Source organism: Moschus berezovskii, chromosome 5, assembly GCF_049115385.1.
Source record: "Moschus berezovskii isolate FMDL1 chromosome 5, NW_MosBer_1.0, whole genome shotgun sequence".
Classification (NCBI taxonomy): Eukaryota; Metazoa; Chordata; class Mammalia; order Artiodactyla; family Moschidae; genus Moschus; species Moschus berezovskii.
The window spans coordinates 43,677,168-43,697,321 of record NC_142464.1 but is presented as its reverse complement, the minus strand read 5'-3'; the positions used below and the strand labels follow the sequence as shown (position 1 = coordinate 43,697,321).

General features: G+C 39.6%; 1 protein-coding gene across 7 annotated transcripts in view; it reads right to left on the bottom strand.

Annotated features, from left to right (window-relative positions):
• FAM13A (family with sequence similarity 13 member A) overlaps positions 1-20,154 on the bottom strand; it is a 353,167-nt gene that overhangs the window by 205,153 nt on the left and 127,860 nt on the right. For all 7 annotated transcript variants that reach the window (XM_088836241.1, XM_055434557.2, XM_055434553.2 and 4 more), the window contains one exon: positions 5,001-5,154. In XM_088836241.1, the coding sequence (XP_088692367.1) occupies positions 5,001-5,154 (154 nt within the window). The remainder of the gene's footprint in view (positions 1-5,000; positions 5,155-20,154) is intronic.

Below are 20,154 nucleotides of genomic sequence, written 5' to 3'. Positions count from 1 at the left end.
GAGTGATTATGTGGATGGATGGGCCATTCATTATGCCCATCAAATGGGGCATTCAGACCTTCAAAGGCAAGGAAAATGATGAGACAATCTATGGGGCATGCAGGTACAGGTGAGCACTAGGTAGGTAGATATAGATGTATGGTGTGCCAGGGAGTGCTCTAGATTGAAGACCTAAGAAGGAACTTAGGAAATCATGCTTAATTCTGACTAAGAGAAGGAAGATTTCTCAAAGGAGATGGAAGAGAGGTCAGAGAAATAGGAAGAAGACAAGTAAAATTCAAAATTCACTCAAGCATTTAATAGGGAAAGTTTGGCTTGGGGACAAAGTATAAAGGGTCTAAATTCCATGTAAAGAAATCTTGATGGTTTATTGTCAGCAAAAGCGGGGGAGGTCAAAACAGTAATGGCAAAGGGTTTATTTACTTAAGTCAAGACTATGATATAGTAAGATTTGTTTTGAGGGAACATCATTCTATCACTGGTAGAAAGGAGATGGGGAGAGGGTGAGCCTAGAAGTGGCAGAACAGTTTGAAATTGTATGGCAGTAACAGGGTCTTCCTTGATGGCTCAGATAGTAAAGAGCCTGCCTGCAATGCGGGAGAACTGGGTTCGATCCTTGGGCCAGGAAGATCCCCTGGAGAAGGAAATGGAAACCCACTCCAGTATTCTTGCCTGGAAAATCCCACGAAGGGAGGGAGGAGTGGGGTGGGCTACAGTCCATGGATCGCAAAGAGTCGGACACAACTGAGCGACTATCAAAAAAACAAAAGAAAAGGGCCTAATCTAAAACAGTGGTAGGGGGTGGACACAAGTCACCCATTTCAAGGGAAATGCCTAAGGCAGAATGTTAGTCCCTGTGGGAATGGTAAAGGAAAAGGAAGTAAGGGCAAACTAAGGTTTCTAGCTCAGCAGGCTGCAGGCTGAGAAGCTAAGGCTGGAGAGGGCAGAATGTAGACAGAGTTTTAGAGATGATGTTGTGGGTATGAGAAATTTCAGGCACCATATGGTGTTTTATGGGTAGTGAGAAATATGGTTCTATTGTTCTGATAGGTTGGAGCTAGTTATGATTTTGAAATCATCAGTAGGATGATAAGTAAACGATAGTCACCATGGCAAATACATATTTAGTGAGGATAAATGATGGTCAGTGGTGATTGTCAGGACAGTGTGACTATAGTATTCAAAATAAAATTAATACTACAGATACTGCCTGACCTATACCAAGCTCAAGGAGACCTACATTCTTTATTCTAAGTACTATTGGTACACACAGTAAATCAGCCTGTAGATTTTTGTTTTTTAAATTTTGGCAATCATGTCATACTGACATCTCATATTGTTTTTTAACTGAAATATTAATAACAAATTTTGGTCTCCTTTTGGCTATGAAACTAAGCATAGGACTTTCCAGCTGTACTGATACCATGAGACATGATGTTTTTCTTGCAAGAGACAGACAGCTAAACTAAAAGTAGTTCATCTTATATGGGCATTTACTTCCCTCGTGTAACTGAAAGTTCAGAGGTATGTGTATTGAGGGTTGGCTCAGCAGATGAGCAATGATAAGGAACTGAGGTTTTTTCTCTTTTAGCTGCCAACTTCAGTGAATCAGCAGCACATTCATCAGGGGCAAAAGGTGGTGGCAGCAGCTCCCTGCATTCTGCCTTCCCATGAGAACATCTGAAAGCAAGATAACTCCACCCAGAGGCAACCACAACTCTGATCTCTCAAATCATTCTCTCTTCTGTAATCAGGGATGAAAATACTTCCTAGGAGCCATCTGCCCCCAGCACACTTTCCCTTTCATCTCTTTGGCCTCAATTGTGTCACAGTTGACACAATTTAGTCAATCACTGACTAAAGAGGATAGTATTATGAACCATTTATGATTTATCCAACAGTTGGGGCTGAGGTGGGGGGGGTCTGTCTAACCTCAGCACATTGCTGCAGGCTCAAATAAAGCAGCTGATTATTTTTCTTGTTAAGCAAGGAGGAATAGGGGAAGCGCTGTACGTACACACACACACACACACACACACACACACACTTTCTTGGTCTACATATCCAGCCATCCAGTGTCTGACCTATTCTGCCAGCTTTATTTCACTCTCAAAAGGGCTAAGTATGTGCTTGTTCAATCCAATTATTAAAATACGGAAAATGACACAATTATAGAGACCACTCCTGAATAAAACAGCAATCTACATTCCAATATTCAGAAAAAGTTCTTCATCCAGGTCCAAATGAATCCAAATTTATATTTGTCTGGGCCCCAATTTTCATTTAGCCCACAAGGGACATGAGAACATCATCTAACACTTTGTGTCCTTCCCTGGGGCACATAGAGGTGTGTCAGTGGGTATGTTTAATACTTTTCCTCCTTAAAATCCCTTTTCTCTGTCTCAATACTTTTCATGAGCCTGTTTATTCTCAGCTCAGATGTTTCATGTCTCATTCATTTCAGTGTATTTATCACTTGTTCTGTGCCCGTTTCCTCTTTTTGGCTGCTGCTGCTAAGTCACTTTAGTCGTGTCCGACTCTGTGCGACCCCATAGACGGAAGCCCACCAGGCTCCCCCGTCCCTGGGATTCTCCAGGCAAGAACACTGGAGTGGGTTGCCATTTCCTTCTCCAATGTGTGAAAGTGAAAAGTGAAAGTGAAGTTGCTCAGTCGTGCCCGACTCTTAGCGACCCCACAGACTGCAGCCTACCAGGCTCTTCCATCCATGGGATATTCTAGGCAAGAGTACTGGAGTGGCATCCTATTGCCTTCTCCATCTTTTTGGCTACATCCTTCTAAAAGCTGAGCTCATGAGAATGAAACCTTGCTTTTCTTCATTCCTCTTCCATTTTCCAGTATGTTAATGATACCACTTTGAATCTCCCAATTCCTTTTCAAACCAGCTTCTTTTTGGCTTATTCCCAATGTTTCTATGATCTTAGGAATTTTAGAAAAATCTTTCTAAACAATGTGCAGGTATATATATCTAACCATAGTTAATATATTCTTTATTGTTATGGATCTTAAAATGGCCCTGGTCCATCCCATTAAACTAGTTTCCATAACTTCCACTACATCTTTATTGGCTACAATTAAGTCCAGAAAACCACACTCCCTTGTTGCTTTATTTACCATATGAGAGAAAAGACTATTAGCAAGATCAGCAAAAAAAAACCACATGAAATATTCTGCTTTAACAGAATGATGCTTCAACATATAGACATGGAGTTTCCAATGACACTTATCTGCTTCTAGGCCAGATGTGAAACTTACATTAGGAGAGTAGCAGTCATATTCATCCACTTGAGATATCTGTATTTGGTTCATTCAGTATTATTAGTTTATCTTCCTTGTATGCTCCTATTTAAACCTAGCAGCTCAAGGATTTCCAAACAGGGCACTCTTCCAAAGATCTCAACAGTTGTTATTTACACAACATTCAAACTCCTGTTGGCATATTCTAGTGATTATTGGTATCTCAGGAAGTTTGTCTTGCCTATGAAATCATACTAATTTACTTTCATTCTATTTTAGGTTTATTATATTACCTAATCAGCCATAGTTAAAACATATGTGTGTTAAAAAGTGTTTATCAGAGATACAGCTGAAACAAAGTCAATCATTTTTTAATATTTTAAAAAGAGACCCTCTAGAAAGCATTATTGGAATTAGAGAAACATATTTAAGGTATATTTTTTTCTATTTAAAATTATTTTTCATAGAAAAATTGATACAAGTTTTAATTTTTTTAAAAAAAATTCTCTTGTGAATCCCTGATATTTTCTCAGCTACCATGTTACTTTCATCTTAGGCTACACTTGATATTCTCCAAAGCAGCTCCTTGTATCTGGGCACTGTTCTTCCTTTCCCACAAATTTCATCTGAAAGTTCTCTTTATCAGGTTGGCGAGATTCCCATCAAATGCATTTCTCTCATATGTACTCCATTTCTTACAGGGAGTCTGTTGTATTCACACATAAGCCCTCGTTAAGAAAAGCTCACCTTGGCCTTCTTTTAGCTGTTTTGGTTGAGTGCCACATGATACCCCTTGTTTTTTCATTTCTTCTTCAAAGTCATGCCTCAACTGGAAGAAGAGATGAAAATACCCCTTCAGTGCCCAAACCCAGTGCCTCCAGTTTTACCACTGAAGGCCATAGGAATCAACAAGAGTATAGTGTGGTCTGTGAAGTGCTAAGTCTCAGGATACCTCCTGGGGCACCTCTCCTATCATTTCTATCAGGATTTACCTCAATATGAATCAGAAAGAAATAAGATGCCCTCCCTCTAGTCCCTACCTAAAGCACTTGGCTTGGATGATTATCCTCTGACTCTCAATAGAAAATCTGTAGAGACTTACATGTCTTTACCTAATGTGAGAAAGCTATGTTATAAATTATCAGCCAACATATAAAAAGACTTAGAGGCTACTGTCAAGATTCCTGTGTTAGTTTAAAACCACTGTCGGGGCTGGCGACAGTTACCAAGGACCATACATACGGGACTTTCAGTCTGAAGCTGAACTTTACGGGACTTTCAGTCTGAAGCTGAACTTGGAAGTGTGCCAGGTGCAAGAGAGACAAAAAGACAGAATAATACTGTCTTCAGGAATCTACAGCTTACTCAGTAAGCTAACACTGGTGGACACAGACTTAAGCACGTATCCCTGCTATTACACCAGGCTTCCATAAAAATGTGGTGCACACAACTGACCACAGCACTGGGCTCACATAAGTGCTTTTGAGATGATTTTACAGCAGTAAGGAAACATCGAACCACAATTATTCTTCAGTCTTGGAAGAATATATACCAGTTTAACAAACAACACAACAGATTTCATAAAAAGGACTCAACAAACATGGAATAATCATCTGAAGGTATATTCATAAGGAATTTTTTATGTAAAGAAGAAATTCAATTCCAAAAAAAAGGAATTTTTTATGACAGAATGATTACCATTCAAAATTAAGAACACTAAAAATTAAATATCAAAGTTGACTTACTTTTACTATGATAAGCCTTGCCAGGTTTCCACACCTCTGGTTATCATTTTCCATATATTCTACTTCAAACAGGGTATTATAATTTTCTAGTATTTTAGCCATTATCTTGTTGCAGAGATCTTGTTCTTTCACACCTTCAAGCCCAGGTGGCACACTAGGAATAAGGGGAAAAAATTGAGAGCAATTACTTTGTAATAGCACAATGCCAGCACAGCTGACTCATGCTCATACTGTTACATTTCCTGAAAGATTGATCAGCCTTCTTAAAAGGACACATGGGATTTTCAGTAAGCTCAGTGGTGACATACAGGTATTGTTGGGACAACTGGCAAGTTCCCAAGATCTGAATTAATAGCTTGTGCTGAATAATAAAAGTACATGCTGTTCAGGAAGAAGGTATCAATTAACATGGGTGCAATCAATAATGCTTTGTATATACTAGAAACTGTTACACATAAAGTATTAACATTTATTTTAAAAAAGCAAAAGCTAGAAAGAATAAGTGTTATGACAAAAGAATGAGTGTTTTATCATGTTTGAAACACTCAGTTACACAAATAGCAGCAATATGATCTTTATTTAAGGATTTCCTAAATAATTCACAAAAGGCACAAAACTTAAAGGAAAGGATAAGATACTTCTGGGAAAATTACTGGTAGTTGTTGAAAATCATGCACATGGAAGATGTATTATTACTATTTGCTCTTCTTTGGGGTATGTTAAATTTTTCCATAATTAAAAAAAAAGTATACAAATCTGAATGCAGAAGACACTATATACATACATATATATATAGAGAGAGAGAAAAGACAAGCTATAGATTGAAAGAAATATCTCTTTAGTAACATGGGTAATGGGTATAGGATTTAGTAATTACACTATCTAAAGAATTCTTACTAATCAATAAGAAAATGAATAATTATTTTTAAAAAAGAGAGAGAAAAGACAAACTGATATAGAAGAAAGAAAACACATGGACAGTCAAGAATCATAAGATACTTAACCTGATTGAGTAACCAGTGAAACACATCAAAAAGCAACACAGATGTATCAATTAATATCCATCTGTATTAATTTCCTACAGCTGCCCCAACAAAGCTATGCCCAATCATGTGGCTTGAGACAGAACTTTATTCTGTCACAGTTCTGGAGGCCAGAAGAGTAACATCAGTGTTACTGGAAAGAAATCATACACTCCAGAGAGGCTCAAGGGAGAGAATATGGCTGGCAGCATTACTTGGCTGTGGCCACATCACTTCAATCTTCAACCAAGGCCAACATCTTCAAATTTCTCTTTACTCCACCTTCACATGACCTTCTCCTCTGTGTACATGTCCAATTTCCTTCTGCCCCTTTACAAGAAAACATGAGATTGCATTTGGGCTGGAGCTAAGACACTTCAGTCATGTCTGACTCTCACTGCCCACAAATAATCCAGGATAATCTCTATCTGAAGATCTCTGAGGTGACAGGTAGAAAAGAATCTGCCTGCCAATGCAGAAAATGGAGGAGATTCTGGTTTGATCCCTGGGTCGGGAAGATTCCCTGGAGGAGGACATGGCAACCAACTCCAGTATTCTTGTCTGGGAGATTCCATGAATGGAGGATCCTGGTGGGCTACAGTCCATGGAGTTGCAAGAATCAGACATGACTAACTGAGCACACACTACGAAGGTCTCTGTCTTAATTATAACTGCAAATGCCCTCTTTTACCCCCAATAAAGTAACATTCAGTTTCCAAGGCTTCTAAACTTGCTATTTTGGGGGGGACATTGTTCAGCCTCCTATACCACCTTTGGGGTACCTACCCTAAGGTGACTCCCAATGAGTCACACTCTTATACTCCCCTCAGGGGTAGGCAGTACCTGTGATTTGCCTCTGATCAAGAGAATATGGCAAAAGTCATATCACGTCACTCCCATGATTATGTTACATTATTTAAGACTCAATCTTAGCAGACTGGAGTGAGGATTCTTTGCGCTCGAAAAAATAAGCTGCACGTTCAGAGAGGGAGATCAAATTGCCAACATCCGCTGGATCATGGAGAAAGCAAGAGAGTTTCAGAAAAACATCTATTTCTGCTTCATTGACTATGCCAAAGCCTTTGACTGTGTCGATCACAATAAACTGTGGAACATTCTGAAAGAGATGGGAATCCCAGACCACCTGACCTGCCTCTTGAGAAACCTGTATGCAGGTCAGGAAGCAACAGTTAGAACTGGACATGGAACAACAGACTGGTTCCAAATAGGAAAAGGAGTACGTCAAGGTTGTATATTGTCACCCTGTTTATTTAACTTATATGCAGAGTACATCATGAGGAACGCTGGGCTGGAAGAAGCACAAGCTGGAATCAAGATTGCTGGGAGAAATATCAATAACCTCAGATATGCAGATGACACTACCCTTATGGCAGAAAGTGAAGAGGAACTCAAAAGCCTCTTGATGAAAGTGAAAGAGGAGAGTGAAAAGGTTGGCTTGAAGCTCAACATTCAGAAAACAAAGATCATGGCATCTGGTCCCATCACTTCATGGGAAATAGATGGAAAAACAGTGGAAACAGTGTCAGACTTTGTTTTTTTGGGCTCCAAAATCACTGCAGATGCTGATTGCAGCCATGAAATTAAAAGACGCTTGCTCCTTGGAAGGAAAGTTATGACCAACCTTGATAGTATATTAAAAAGCAGAGACATTACTTTGCCAACCAAGGTCCGTCTAGTCAAGGCAATGGTATTTCCCGTGGTCATGTATGGATGTGAGAGTTGGACTGTGAAGAAAGCTGATTGCCGAAGAATCGATGCTTTTGAACTGTGGTGTTGGAGAAGACTCTTGAGAGTCCCTTATACTGCAAGGAGATCCAACCAGTCCATTCTAAAGGAGATCAATCCTGGATGTTCATTGGAGGGACTGATGCTAAAGCTGAAACTGCAATACTTTGGCCACCTCATGCGACGAGTTGACTCACTGGAAAAGACTCTGATGCTGGGAAAGGTTGGGGGCGGGAGGAGAAGGGGACGACCAAGAATGAGATGGCTGGATGGCATCACTGACTCTGTGGATGTGGGTTTGAGTGTACTCCGGGAGTTGGTGATGGACAGGGAGGCCTGGCGTGCTGTGATTCATGGGGTCGCGGAGAGTCGGACACGACTGAGCGACTGAACTGAAGGAATGATGTTGGTGACCTCTGCTGACCCTCATGACCTCACTCAACTAGGTACCTGAATTTTGTCAACCTAGAGTCCCTTGTACCGCAAGGAGATCCAACCAGTCCATTCTAAGGGAGATCGATCCTGGGTGTTCATTGGAAGGACTGATGCTAAAGCTGAAACTGCAATACTCTGGCCACCTCATGCAACAAGTTGACTCACTGGAAAAGACTCTGATGCTGGGAAAGGTTGGGGGCAGGAGGAGAAGGGGATGACCGAGAATGAGATGGCTGGATGGTATCACCGACTCTGTGGACATGAGTTTGAGTGAACTCAGGGAGTTGGTGATGGATAGGGAGGCCTGGCGTGCTGTGATTCATGGGGTCACGGAGAGTCGGACACGACTGAGCGACTGAACTGAAGGAATGATGTTGGTGACCTCTGCTGACCCTCATGACCTCACTCAACTAGGTACCTGAATTTTGTCAACCTAGAGTCCCTTGTACTGCAAGGAGATCCAACCAGTCCATTCTAAGGGAGATCGATCCTGGGTGTTCATTGGAAGGACTGATGCTAAAGCTGAAACTGCAATACTCTGGCCACCTCATGCAACAAGTTGACTCACTGGAAAAGACTCTGATGCTGGGAAAGGTTGGGGGCGGGAGGAGAAGGGGACGACCGAGAATGAGATGGCTGGATGGTATCACCGACTCTGTGGACATGAGTTTGAGTGAACTCAGGGAGTTGGTGATGGATAGGGAGGCCTGGCGTGCTGTGATTCATGGGGTCGCGGAGAGTCGGACACGACTGAGCAACTGAACTGAACTGAACTGAGAGTGATTTTTGCTTCATTTTAATGTTAAAATCTCTACCCCAAGGGCTGGGATTGCTACCATTTTTGAACATGCGACTATGTTTGAGCATGTTGTTGCATTGTGCAAGCCCATCTAGAACTCCACCTATAAACAGAAGGTTACACTCACTCTGCCATGAAAATGTATGCACTCACAGCTGAAAACATCACTCATCTTTCTTTTTTGGGAGACAGTGTTTTGCGAGCCATCTCCCTGTGTCTTAACTTGTCACAAATAATAAATATTTCTGTTTTAATCAAAAGTACTTGGTGTATTCATTGCCTAAGCACTTCAAGGGATGATGGACTGACCCACTGTGTCCAGTAACAGAGGACAATGAGAAACATGCTATTGGAAACTGGAGGACGGTAGATCCTCACTTGCTGGCAGAAAGCAAAGTGCAATTAATTGTATTCTGCAGTTATGTGGGAAGTACATTTTTAGGCAACAACGTTGTATAGACAGTGCAAGAAATTTCCAAGCAAATCTGTAAAAGTGCCACCTGATTTCTCTTTGCCACTTATGGTAAAATCGGAGGCGGGGGTAAGAGGGGGTCAGGGGAAAGGAGGGAAACTGAGGTGAAAACTGCCAAGTAAAAAGAAAATAAGTGAAACGAAGTGAAAGTTGCTCAGTCGTATCCGATAGTTTGCGACCCCATGGACTATATAGTCCATGGAATTCTCCAGGCCAGACTAATGGAGTGGGTAGCCTTTCCCTTCTCCAGGGGATCTTCCCAATCCAGGAATTGAACCCAGGTCTCCTGCATTGCAGGTGGATTTAGCAGCTGAGCCACAAGGGAAACCCAAAAAGAAAACAAGGCTTGATTTAAAAATCAAATCTACAGATGGCAAAGAAAGTTAAAGTGTTAGTTGCTCAGTCATGTCCGATGCTTTGTGACTCCATGGACAGTAGCCTGCCAGGCTCCTCTGTCTGTGGAATTAATTCTTCAGACAAGAATATTGAGGTGGGTTGCCATTCCCTTCTCCAGGGTATCCCCCCAATCCAGGGATCAAACCTGGGTCTCCTACATTGCAGGTAGACTCTTTACCATCTAAGCCACCAGGGAAGCCACACAGATGTCAAAAGACACTAAAATTAAGAGATTCACTGTCAGGAAATTAAGCTCGATGAAAAAGGCTGAGTGTGTGATGAGAAAACCTCAGAAACACGAAAAGTTCAGATTATTCCATTAGACAAAGGTGAGTAAGGGGTGCGTCTCACCCATCCTTTCAATTAAACCAGAAAGCCTCCAGGAATGTAAAGGCATTGCCTGTCAAGTCATTTTAGCATGAGCCTTAAATAGAGAAAGGGTTATCTTGAAAAGATCTGAGGATATGTCTTTTTTCTAATGGAGTGAATACCAATGAAATTCACAGCAGACTTGTAAGTTTTTGAGAAATCTTTTTCAGCAAAAACACTGCCAACTTGGAATGAAAGGGACAAAACGGGTGTAAAATGAAAAGAGGCCATTAGATTTCCAAAATCCAATTGGCAGGAAGCAGGCTGTTAAGTTACTCGGCTACAAACATGCACTGCCTTTCATAAAAAATGAATGATGTCTCAGAAGACAGAACCAAGAACCAAGAGTGTGAAGTTGAATACCATGGAGAAGTATTCCCAGGCTTTGAAACTCAGTCATTAGATTCCCAATATTGACTGGGCTGGATATCAGAAATGTCATTAGCCAGTGACTTTAAAAATTTTTAATCTTGAATTTTATCCTGTTTGAACCAGAACACCTACTGTTATTCTCCTGTGTTTGTTCCATCATTATATGTTAAGCATGTTGGGGCAGATAACCTCTCTTCAATTTCATCCTCTCAGGATGCCTTTCTCAACCAGAAAGTCACAGCCAGTCTTGATATGTGCTAGTGGACAATCATCAGCTGTAACAAAATAGAAACTTTCGCACATTTTGTCTTATTCTGAAGTTAGGTTCAAGGTATTCTATATGATACACTTACTCTCAATCATTGTATTGAAGTATGTTTCTTTAGTCAGAAGTAAGGCTAGGGCTTCAGTTAAGTAACAGGATACACGCATTCCTTAAGACCTTCTGCACCAATGATGCAGCAGTCTGTTGGAAATAGCTTTGGCAATAATAACTTTCTGCCATATGGCTATTTCCACTGATAAAAAATTATCAGTTTTACACTTACCACTCTTTAAATATCCCAGGCAAGAGCAAATGAGAAAAACAATGTTAAAGGGAGGGGTCTGGAAAGACAGTGGAGTAGAAAGCACCAGGAGTCTGTCTCACTGCCTAACCAACGATTACACCAGCAGACTTTGTCTGATGAAATATTTTGAAACTCAAGATATTCTGGAACTGAACGTTACAACATGTGGGGAAGGTGCAGACAGTAAACTACAGTTAATTCTGGTCAATTTTAGCTCTTAGCGGAGTAGCCACACTCCCCCACCCCATTCATGTGGCAGGAAGATATTCTCATATTTCTTAAGCGGCCTGCATATAGTTTGTGGGAGCCAGGATAAGCAAAAAGGATCTTGTCTTCCAAATACTGGGGATCTGTGCTCTGAATGTTGACTGCTGCATCTGACTTGCAAAAACGTGGGCAGCCATTGGTGCTGCTTCTTCCTCCCTTATTGCAAAGTCCTCCCTCTTAGCTGAAGTGACTTCTAGGAGATTTAAAGGGCTGGCACCCTTTTTTTATGACACTTAGATTTTTTTTTCCTTTTTCCACTTTTGGGAGTCAGACAATAAAAATCAGGACATTCAAAAACATCCATATACATGGGGAAAATCAAAAAGTGATGGTGCATGCCCAGGGAAAGGCTCCAAACAGACCTGAAAAGACCTTAAGATCACACATAAGGTAGATCTTGGTAAAAAGACAGTCTATAACAATAAAAACAAAAATCAGTCAACAAGAACTTTAGAAACAGCAAACCCTGGGGAAGGAAGAGAATCTGAATTCTAAAGTTACTACATTATTTGATTTAAAGGACCTCTGTTAAACAAAAATATCACAAGGCATACAGAGACAGGAAAATATGGCTAATTCAAGGGAAAAATAATCAACAGATAATGTGCTAGAAAAGAACTGATGGAAGATATACTAGATAAAGATCATAAAACAACCGTCTTAAAGAGTATCAAAAAACCAAAGGAAGATGTCGAAAATGTCAAGAAAATAATGTGTGAACAGAATGGAAGTATCAATGAAGAGAAAGAAAACCCAAAAAGGAGACCAAAAGAAATTCTAGGGATGAATGGCACAATAACTGCAATGAGAAATTCACTAAAAGGATTCAAAGGCAGATTTCAGTAGGCAGAAGAAAGAATCAGTGAACATGAGGATAGGACAATGAAAACTACTGAGTCTGGGGAACAGGAAGAAAGAAAAAAAAACACCTAAGAAAAGCAAACAGAACCTAACGAACCTATGGGACACCAGTAAGTGAGTCAATATACGCAACATAAGAGTCCCAGGAGAAGAAAAGAGAAAATATTTGAAGAAATAATGACTGAAAATTCTAAGATGAAATAAATGAATATGAATATGTAAGAAGCTCTAAGGACTCAAAGACCTACAGAGACACATTATACTCAAACTCTGAAAAGGCAAAGAGAGAATCTAGAAAGCAATGAGAGAAAAGTGAATTATCACGTACAAGAGATCCTCAATTAGATTATCAATAGATTCCTCATCAGAAACTTTGGGGGTCAGAGACTGATATATTCAAAATGCTAAAGAAACTGTCAACTGGTAAACCTATAAGTAGCAAAATGTCCTTCAAAAGTGACAGAGAAATTAAGACAGTGACAGAGAAATTAAGACAGTCCCAGAAAAACAAAAGCTAAGAGTGTTAGTGACCAACAAACCTGCCCTGCAAAAAATGCTCAAGGAAATCCTGCACAGTGAAATGAAAGGACACAAGGCAGTAAATAGAGCTGTAAGGAGAAATAAACATTTCAATAAAGCTAAATACATGGGGACTTTTAAGAGCCTGTGTTACTGTAACAATGATCTGGAACTACACTTTCTGTTTTCTAATTTAAGAGACTAATACACTTAGAGTACAAAAAAATATTAGTTTAAAAGCTAGTACTGTAACTTCAGTTTGTAACTGCAAACCTAAGAGACTAGTGATTCAAAAGAATTATCAGCAACCCCAATACAAAATCAAGGACACAAGAAAAGAAAACTACAGGCCAATATCCTTGATTAACATAAATGCAAAAATCTTTAACAAAGTATTTGTAAGCTGAATTCAACAATACCTTAAAAGGATCATGACTATGAGATTTATTCCAGACATTGAAAGATGGTGCAACACCTGCGAATCAATGAGAAACACCACGCTGACAGAATGAGACAAAGCGACAATCATTTCAACAGAAGCAGAAAAAGCATTTGACAAAATTCAACATTCATTTATGATAAAAACTCACAATGAAGTGGGCACAGAGCGAAGGTACCACAAAACAAGAAAGGCCATATATAAGCACGCAGTTAACCATGTACTCAATGGGCAAAAGCTGAAAGATCTTTCCTCAAGATCAGGAACAACACAAGGATGCCCACTCTCACCACTTTTATTCAACACAGTATTGGAAGTCTTAACCAGAGCAATTAGTCAAGAAAAAGAAATAAAAGACACTGAAACTGAAGACAAGAAGTAAACCTGTCACTCTTTGCAGATGACATGATATCATACAGAGAAAATCCTAAAGACTCCACCAAAACGGGAGCTGTAAAGGAGCAAACTTTTGTATGTTACTGGAGTAAAGCTGGTATTTATTCAAATTAGAGTATTAAAACTTTAGGACAGTAAATGTAATTCCTACAGTAACCATAAGGAAAAGAGTCATAGGATGTTCAAAAAACGGAAAAAAGAAAGGAACTGAAACATTTCAGTAGAAAGAAAAAGAGACAACAACACAAAAGGGAATACTAATGCAGGAAATGAACTAAAAAAAAGCTTCCATTTCGAAGATATGTAAGTACTTGGGATATAATATACAACAAAAAGTACAAGTGTTAGTCACTCTGCCCTGTCTGATTCTCTGCGATCCTATGGAGTGTAGCCCTCCAGGCTCCTCAGTCCATGAGATTCTCCAGGCAAGAATACTGGAGTGGGTTGCCACTTCCTTCTTCAGGGGATCTTCCTGACTCAGGGATTGAACTCAGGTCTCTGGCATTGCAGGCAGATTTTTTACTGTTTGAGCCACAAGGGAAGCCCAATTTACAACATGTTAAATATAATTAACACTGCTGTGGGCTATATAAAAATATTTTAACAGAATAATTCCTAAGAGCTCTTATCTCAAGGAAAAATTATTTTTATTTTGTATCTATATGAGATGCCATGCTATGGTATATGCTAAGTCACTTCAGTCATGTCCGACTCTGTGCGACCCCATAGACGGCAGCCCACCAGGCTCCCCCATCCCTGGGATTCTCTAGGCAAGAACACTGGAGTGGGCTGCCATTTCCTTCTCCAAGGCATGAAAGTGAAAGTGAAAGGAAAGTCGCTCAGTCATGTCCAACTCAATGTTATTAAACTTACTATGATAATCATAATGTATATAGTATATAAGTCAAACCATTATCTTGTATACTTTAAATTTATGCAGCACTATATGTCAATTACATCTCCGTAACACTGGAAGAAAAAAGCTATAAGGAGGATAGCAAATAAACACCACAATGACAGAAAGCCCCTCCATATCAGTAATTAAATATAAATGGATTGAACTCTCCAATCAAAAGATAGAGATTGGTAGAATGGATAAAAACACATGATCCAACCATATGTTGTCTACAAGAGACTTGAGATCTAAAGACACAAACAGGTTAGAAATAAAAAGGATGGAGAAAGATATCCCATTCATATAGTAATAAGCAAAATATCTGACATAATAGACTTTAAATCAAAAGGTTTCAAGAAACAAAGAAGGTCATCATATAGTAATGAAGATCTTGATTCAGCAAGAAGATATAATTACAAATATTTATGTTTCTAATGACAGACTATCAGTATATGAAGGACAAATGGACAGAACTGAGGGAGAAAGAGTTCACTCAATAGTAGCCAGAAAGAGTTCGATGACCCATGTAGAACCACAGAGAGAATAACCACAGAGAAGTGAGGAAATAGAGGACTCAAAAAACAACAAATAAAATGGATCTATTCTTGCCTGGAGAATCCCATGGATGGAGAAGTCTGGTAGGCTACAGCCCATGGGGTCGCAAAGAGTTGGACACGACTGAGCGACGGAACGTAACGGAATGGATTGATATTTATAGAATATTTTATCCAACAACAGAATGCCCACTTTTCTCAAGTGTACATGTGACATTTTTCAGGACAGACCATGTGTTAGGCCACAAATTAAGTCCACACACATTTTAAAAGAAATCATACAATGTTTCTTCTCTGACCATAATAGGATAAAGTTAGAAATCAGTTCCACCTGACCTGCCTCTTGAGAAACCTGTATGCAGGTCAGGAAGCAACAGTCAGAACTGGACATGGAACAACAGACTGGTTCCAAATAGGAAAAGGAGTATGTCAAGGTTGTATATTGTCACCCTGCTTATTTAACTTATATGCAGAGTACATCATGAGGAATGCTGGGCTGGAAGAAGCACAAGCTGGAATCAAGATTGCCAGAAGAAATATCAATAACCTCAGATATGCAGATGACACCACCCTTATGGCAGAAAGTGAAGAGGAACTCAAAAGCCTCTTGATGAAAGTGAAAGAGGAGAGTGAAAAGGTTGGCTTGAAGCTCAACATTCAGAAAACAAAGATCATGGCATCTGGTCCCATCACTTCTTGGGAAATAGATGGGGAAACAGTGGAAACAGTGTCAGACTTTATTTTTGGGGGGCTCCAAAATCACTGCAGATGCTGATTGCAGCCATGAAATTAAAAGACGCTTACTCCTTGGAAGGAAAGTTATGACCAACCTTGATAATATATTAAAAAGCAGAGACATTACTTTGCCAACCCAGGTCCGTCTAGTCAAGGCTATGGTTTTTCCCGTGGTCGTGTATGGATGTGAGAGTTGGACTGTGAAAAAAGCTGATCGCTGAAGAATTGATGCTTTTGAACTGTGGTGTTGGAGAAGACTCTTGAGAGTCCCTTGGACTGCAAGGAGATCCAACCAGTCCATTCTAAAGGAGATCAATCCTGGGTGTTCACTGGAAGGACTGATGCTGAAGCTGAAACTCCAATACTTTGGCCACCTCATGCGATGAGTTGACTCACTGGAAAAGACTCTGATGCTGGGAAAGATTGGGGGCGGGAGGAGATGGGGACGACAGAGAATGAGATGGCTGGATGGCATCACCGACTCGATGGACATGAGTTTGAGTGAACTCCGGGAGTTGGTGATGGACAGGGAGGCCTGGTGCTCTGTGATTCATGGGGTCGCAAAGAGTCGGACACGACTGAGCGACTGAACTGAACTGAACATAAGGAAAATTGGAAAATTCACAAAATTGTGGGATTACACAACACATACTTAAGCAGTCAATGGATCAAAGAAAAAATGTCAAAGAAAATTAGAAAATACTTAGAGATGAATGAAAACAAACCACAACAAACCGAAACTTACAGGATGCAGCAAAGTAGAGCTAAGGAGGGAGCTTATAACTATAAACAACTATAAACACATTAAAAAACAAAAAATATCTCAAATCCAAAACCTAACTTAACAATTTAAGGAACTCAGTTCAGTTCAGTTCCTCAGTCGTGTCCGAATCTTTGCGACCTCATGAACTGCAGCACGCCAGGTTTCTCTGTCCATCACCAACTCCTGGAGCCTACCCAAACTCATGTCCATTGAGTCGATGATGCCATCCAGCCATCTCATCCTCTGTTGTCCCCTTCTCCTCCTGCCCTCAATCTTTCCCAGCATCAGGGTCTTTTCAAATGAGTCAGCTCTTCACATCAGGTGGCCAAAGTATTGGAGTTTCAGCTTCAACATCAGTCCTTCCAATGAACACCCAGGACTGATTTCCTTTAGGATGGAATGGTTGGATCTCCTTTCAGTCCAAGATTAAAAAGAAAAAAATCCAAAGCTAGCAGAAGGAAGGAAATAATAAAGCTTACAGCAAAGAAATGAACTAGAGAATAGAAAAACAAAAAAGAAAATCAATGAAACCAAAAGATGGTTATTTGAAATGATCAACAAAATTAAATATTCAGCTAGATGGATTAAGAAAAATAAAAGGAGGTTCAAATGGTTAAAGTCAGAAATGATAATGGAGATGTTACTATCAATTCTACAGAAGTAAAAAGGGTGAGTACATTATGAATATTTAAACAACAGGCTGAATAACCTAGATGAAAAGGACATATTCTTAAGAATAGAAAACCTATAAACACTAAATCATGAAGAAATAGACAATCCTAATAAACCTAAAACTAGTAAGAAGACAAATCAATGATCAAAATTATCTAACAAAGAAAAGCCCTGAACCTGACAGCTTCACTGATGAATTCTATCAAACATTTAGAGAAAAATTAGTAATACTGTTTTTTCAAACATTTAAAAAAAATTGAACAGAGAACAGTTTGTAACTCATTGTATGAGATGAGCATCACAATGATACCAAAGCCAGACAGAGACTACAATAAAACTTCAGACCCCAAACCAAACAAACATCCCCTGAAACTATAGACCTAAATCCCTCATGAACACTGATGCAAAAATTCTCATCAGATTATTAGGTACAGAAATCATCAGCCTATTAAAAGGGTTGTGTACATGACCAAGCAGGATTCATTCTTGTACGGATGTTTCAACACAGAAAAACTGATCAATGTAATAAGCCACATCAACAGAATGAAGGAGGAAAAAAGCCCCATGATTATCTTAATTGACTCAGAAAAAGAATTTGACAAAATTCAACACTCTTTCACGACCCACTCAAAAACTAGGAATGTAAGGCAGTTAACTCAACACAATAAAAGCCACATATGAAAAACCCACAGCAAACATCATTCTCAGTAGTGAAAAACTGAAGGCTTTTCCTTTAAGATTCCTCTTCAGCTATGCATGATGAAAGCCAGATAAAATGATGACACAAGATACATTTTGCAATAATTATATTCACGTTAACAGCATGCTAAAGCTATATATTATACCCACTGGGGTACTTAATAAAAATAAGATTAATATTTACTCTTCAGTAGAATTACTTTGTCACATTATATGCTGAAGTCTGGATCTAAGTTAAAAGCTAACTTTTAAAAAGTTATTTTTAAAAATTAGCTTAGCCATATTTTAACTTTTCCTACTAAATAATATTTGAAGATTATGTCTAATGGCTGATTTTACTTTCCTACATGTTCTTAGGGCTTCCCTGGTGGCTCTTTCATGAACATCCTGCCAAAAGTCTGCTCTGCTATTTTCTAAATCTTCAGTGTTATGAAAATTTGGATGTGACTGTGAATGTGTCTCATGCTCACTCAAGGGTCATGTGCCATGCGTGGGACAATGGGACATGGGACAATGGTTGAAGATCATTCTAGTCTAGTTTTAGTCCGAGCGTTCTCAGTGGGGGCTATATTGTCCCCAATGAGGCACACTGGTTCCTGGGGGATGGGCAAAAAAAAATTTTGTGGCTCAGACAGTAAATAATCTCCCTGCAATGTAGGAAACCCAGGTTTGACTCCTGGGTCAGGAAGATTCCCTAGAGAAGAGAATGACTACCCACTCTAGTATTCCTGCCTGGAGAATTCCATGGACGGAAGAGCCTGGTGGGTTACAGTCATGGAGTCATAGAGAGTCGGACACGACTGAGCAACACACACACAAAAAGCAGAGGCATTTTCAGTATGACACAGATACACAGTATATCTAAGATGTTAAAAATTAATTGTGGAGGGCACGTGATTAGGAAAAAAATTCTAAAAAGACTCCTTATGGGAATGATAAAGAAAAAAACGATTGAGAAACATTGCTCATTACTGTGAATGTTAAATCTTGGCTCCTAATACAGGAGCCACCTAGAGGTAACCGAGGACTTCCTTGGTGGCTCAGATGGTAAAGTATCTGCCTACAGTGGGAAAGACCTGGGTTTGATCCCTGGATTGGGAAGATCCCCTAGAGGAGGGCATGGCAACCCACTTCAGTATTCTTGCCTGGAAAATCCCACGAACGGAGAAGTCTGGCGGGCTCCAGTCCATGGATGGCAAAGTGTCGGACACAACTGAGCGACTAAGCACAACACAAAGGTAACGGAACAATGTAAAGAAGGGTGGGACTCTTGCAGCAAAGTGCTAGATGGAAGAGTCAAAGAAGTGTTTGGGGTTCTGAGTTTGAAAATGAAGGTTCAGGTCCTCGGTCCCCTATTTATATAGTGTAGCTTTCAGAAAATCACTTGACTGAACCCTAGTTACTTCATTTTTACAATAGACATATTGGTAATATTAAATGCTGTCGGGACATTATAAGAACTTCAAAAAGTGATGTGAAAAATGCTTTGCAAACCAATGGGGTCAGGAAATAATCAGTGGTTATCAGGGACTTGAGTAAAGGGAAGGGTGGACTAAAAGGGACATGAGGGAACTGTCTGCAATGAAGGAAATGGTCCATATCTTAATTGTGGGGGTGGTGATATGACTGTATGACTTTGTTGAAACTCAGAACACTATACCAAAATGGATATTTTACACTATATAAATTGTATATCAATAATCCAAAAAATTTTTAGGTGCCTTGCAAACTATAAATAACCATACCAGTGCTTTTTATAATGCAGAGTAAGACTCTAGTTTTCAAAGTAACACTGTTGGTCTACACTGAAACTTGCAATTGCCTAAAATTCTTTAGTCTTTTTCATAGGAATTGCTATTAAACTAGGTCTTTCTAGTTCTGATTTGAGAGTCAGAGTTCAGGACTAGAAATTTACATATCAATCTAAGTCTCCGTCCATTTTTTTCCACTTATAAGATAGAAAGAAACATCTAACATTTTGGTAGTGGTCTTCAACCTTTTATTTCTAGACTTGCTAGTCGACAAATTAATTATCCTTCTCGGCTTTGTTTCATTGACTACTTTCAGATGCATAAAGTCTTCTATATCTTAATCTAAGTAATTAACAAAAGGCTTAAGGAGGCAGTGAGTGATGAGATGCTTCATTTGTAAACTCTCTGTGGACTGTTATCGTT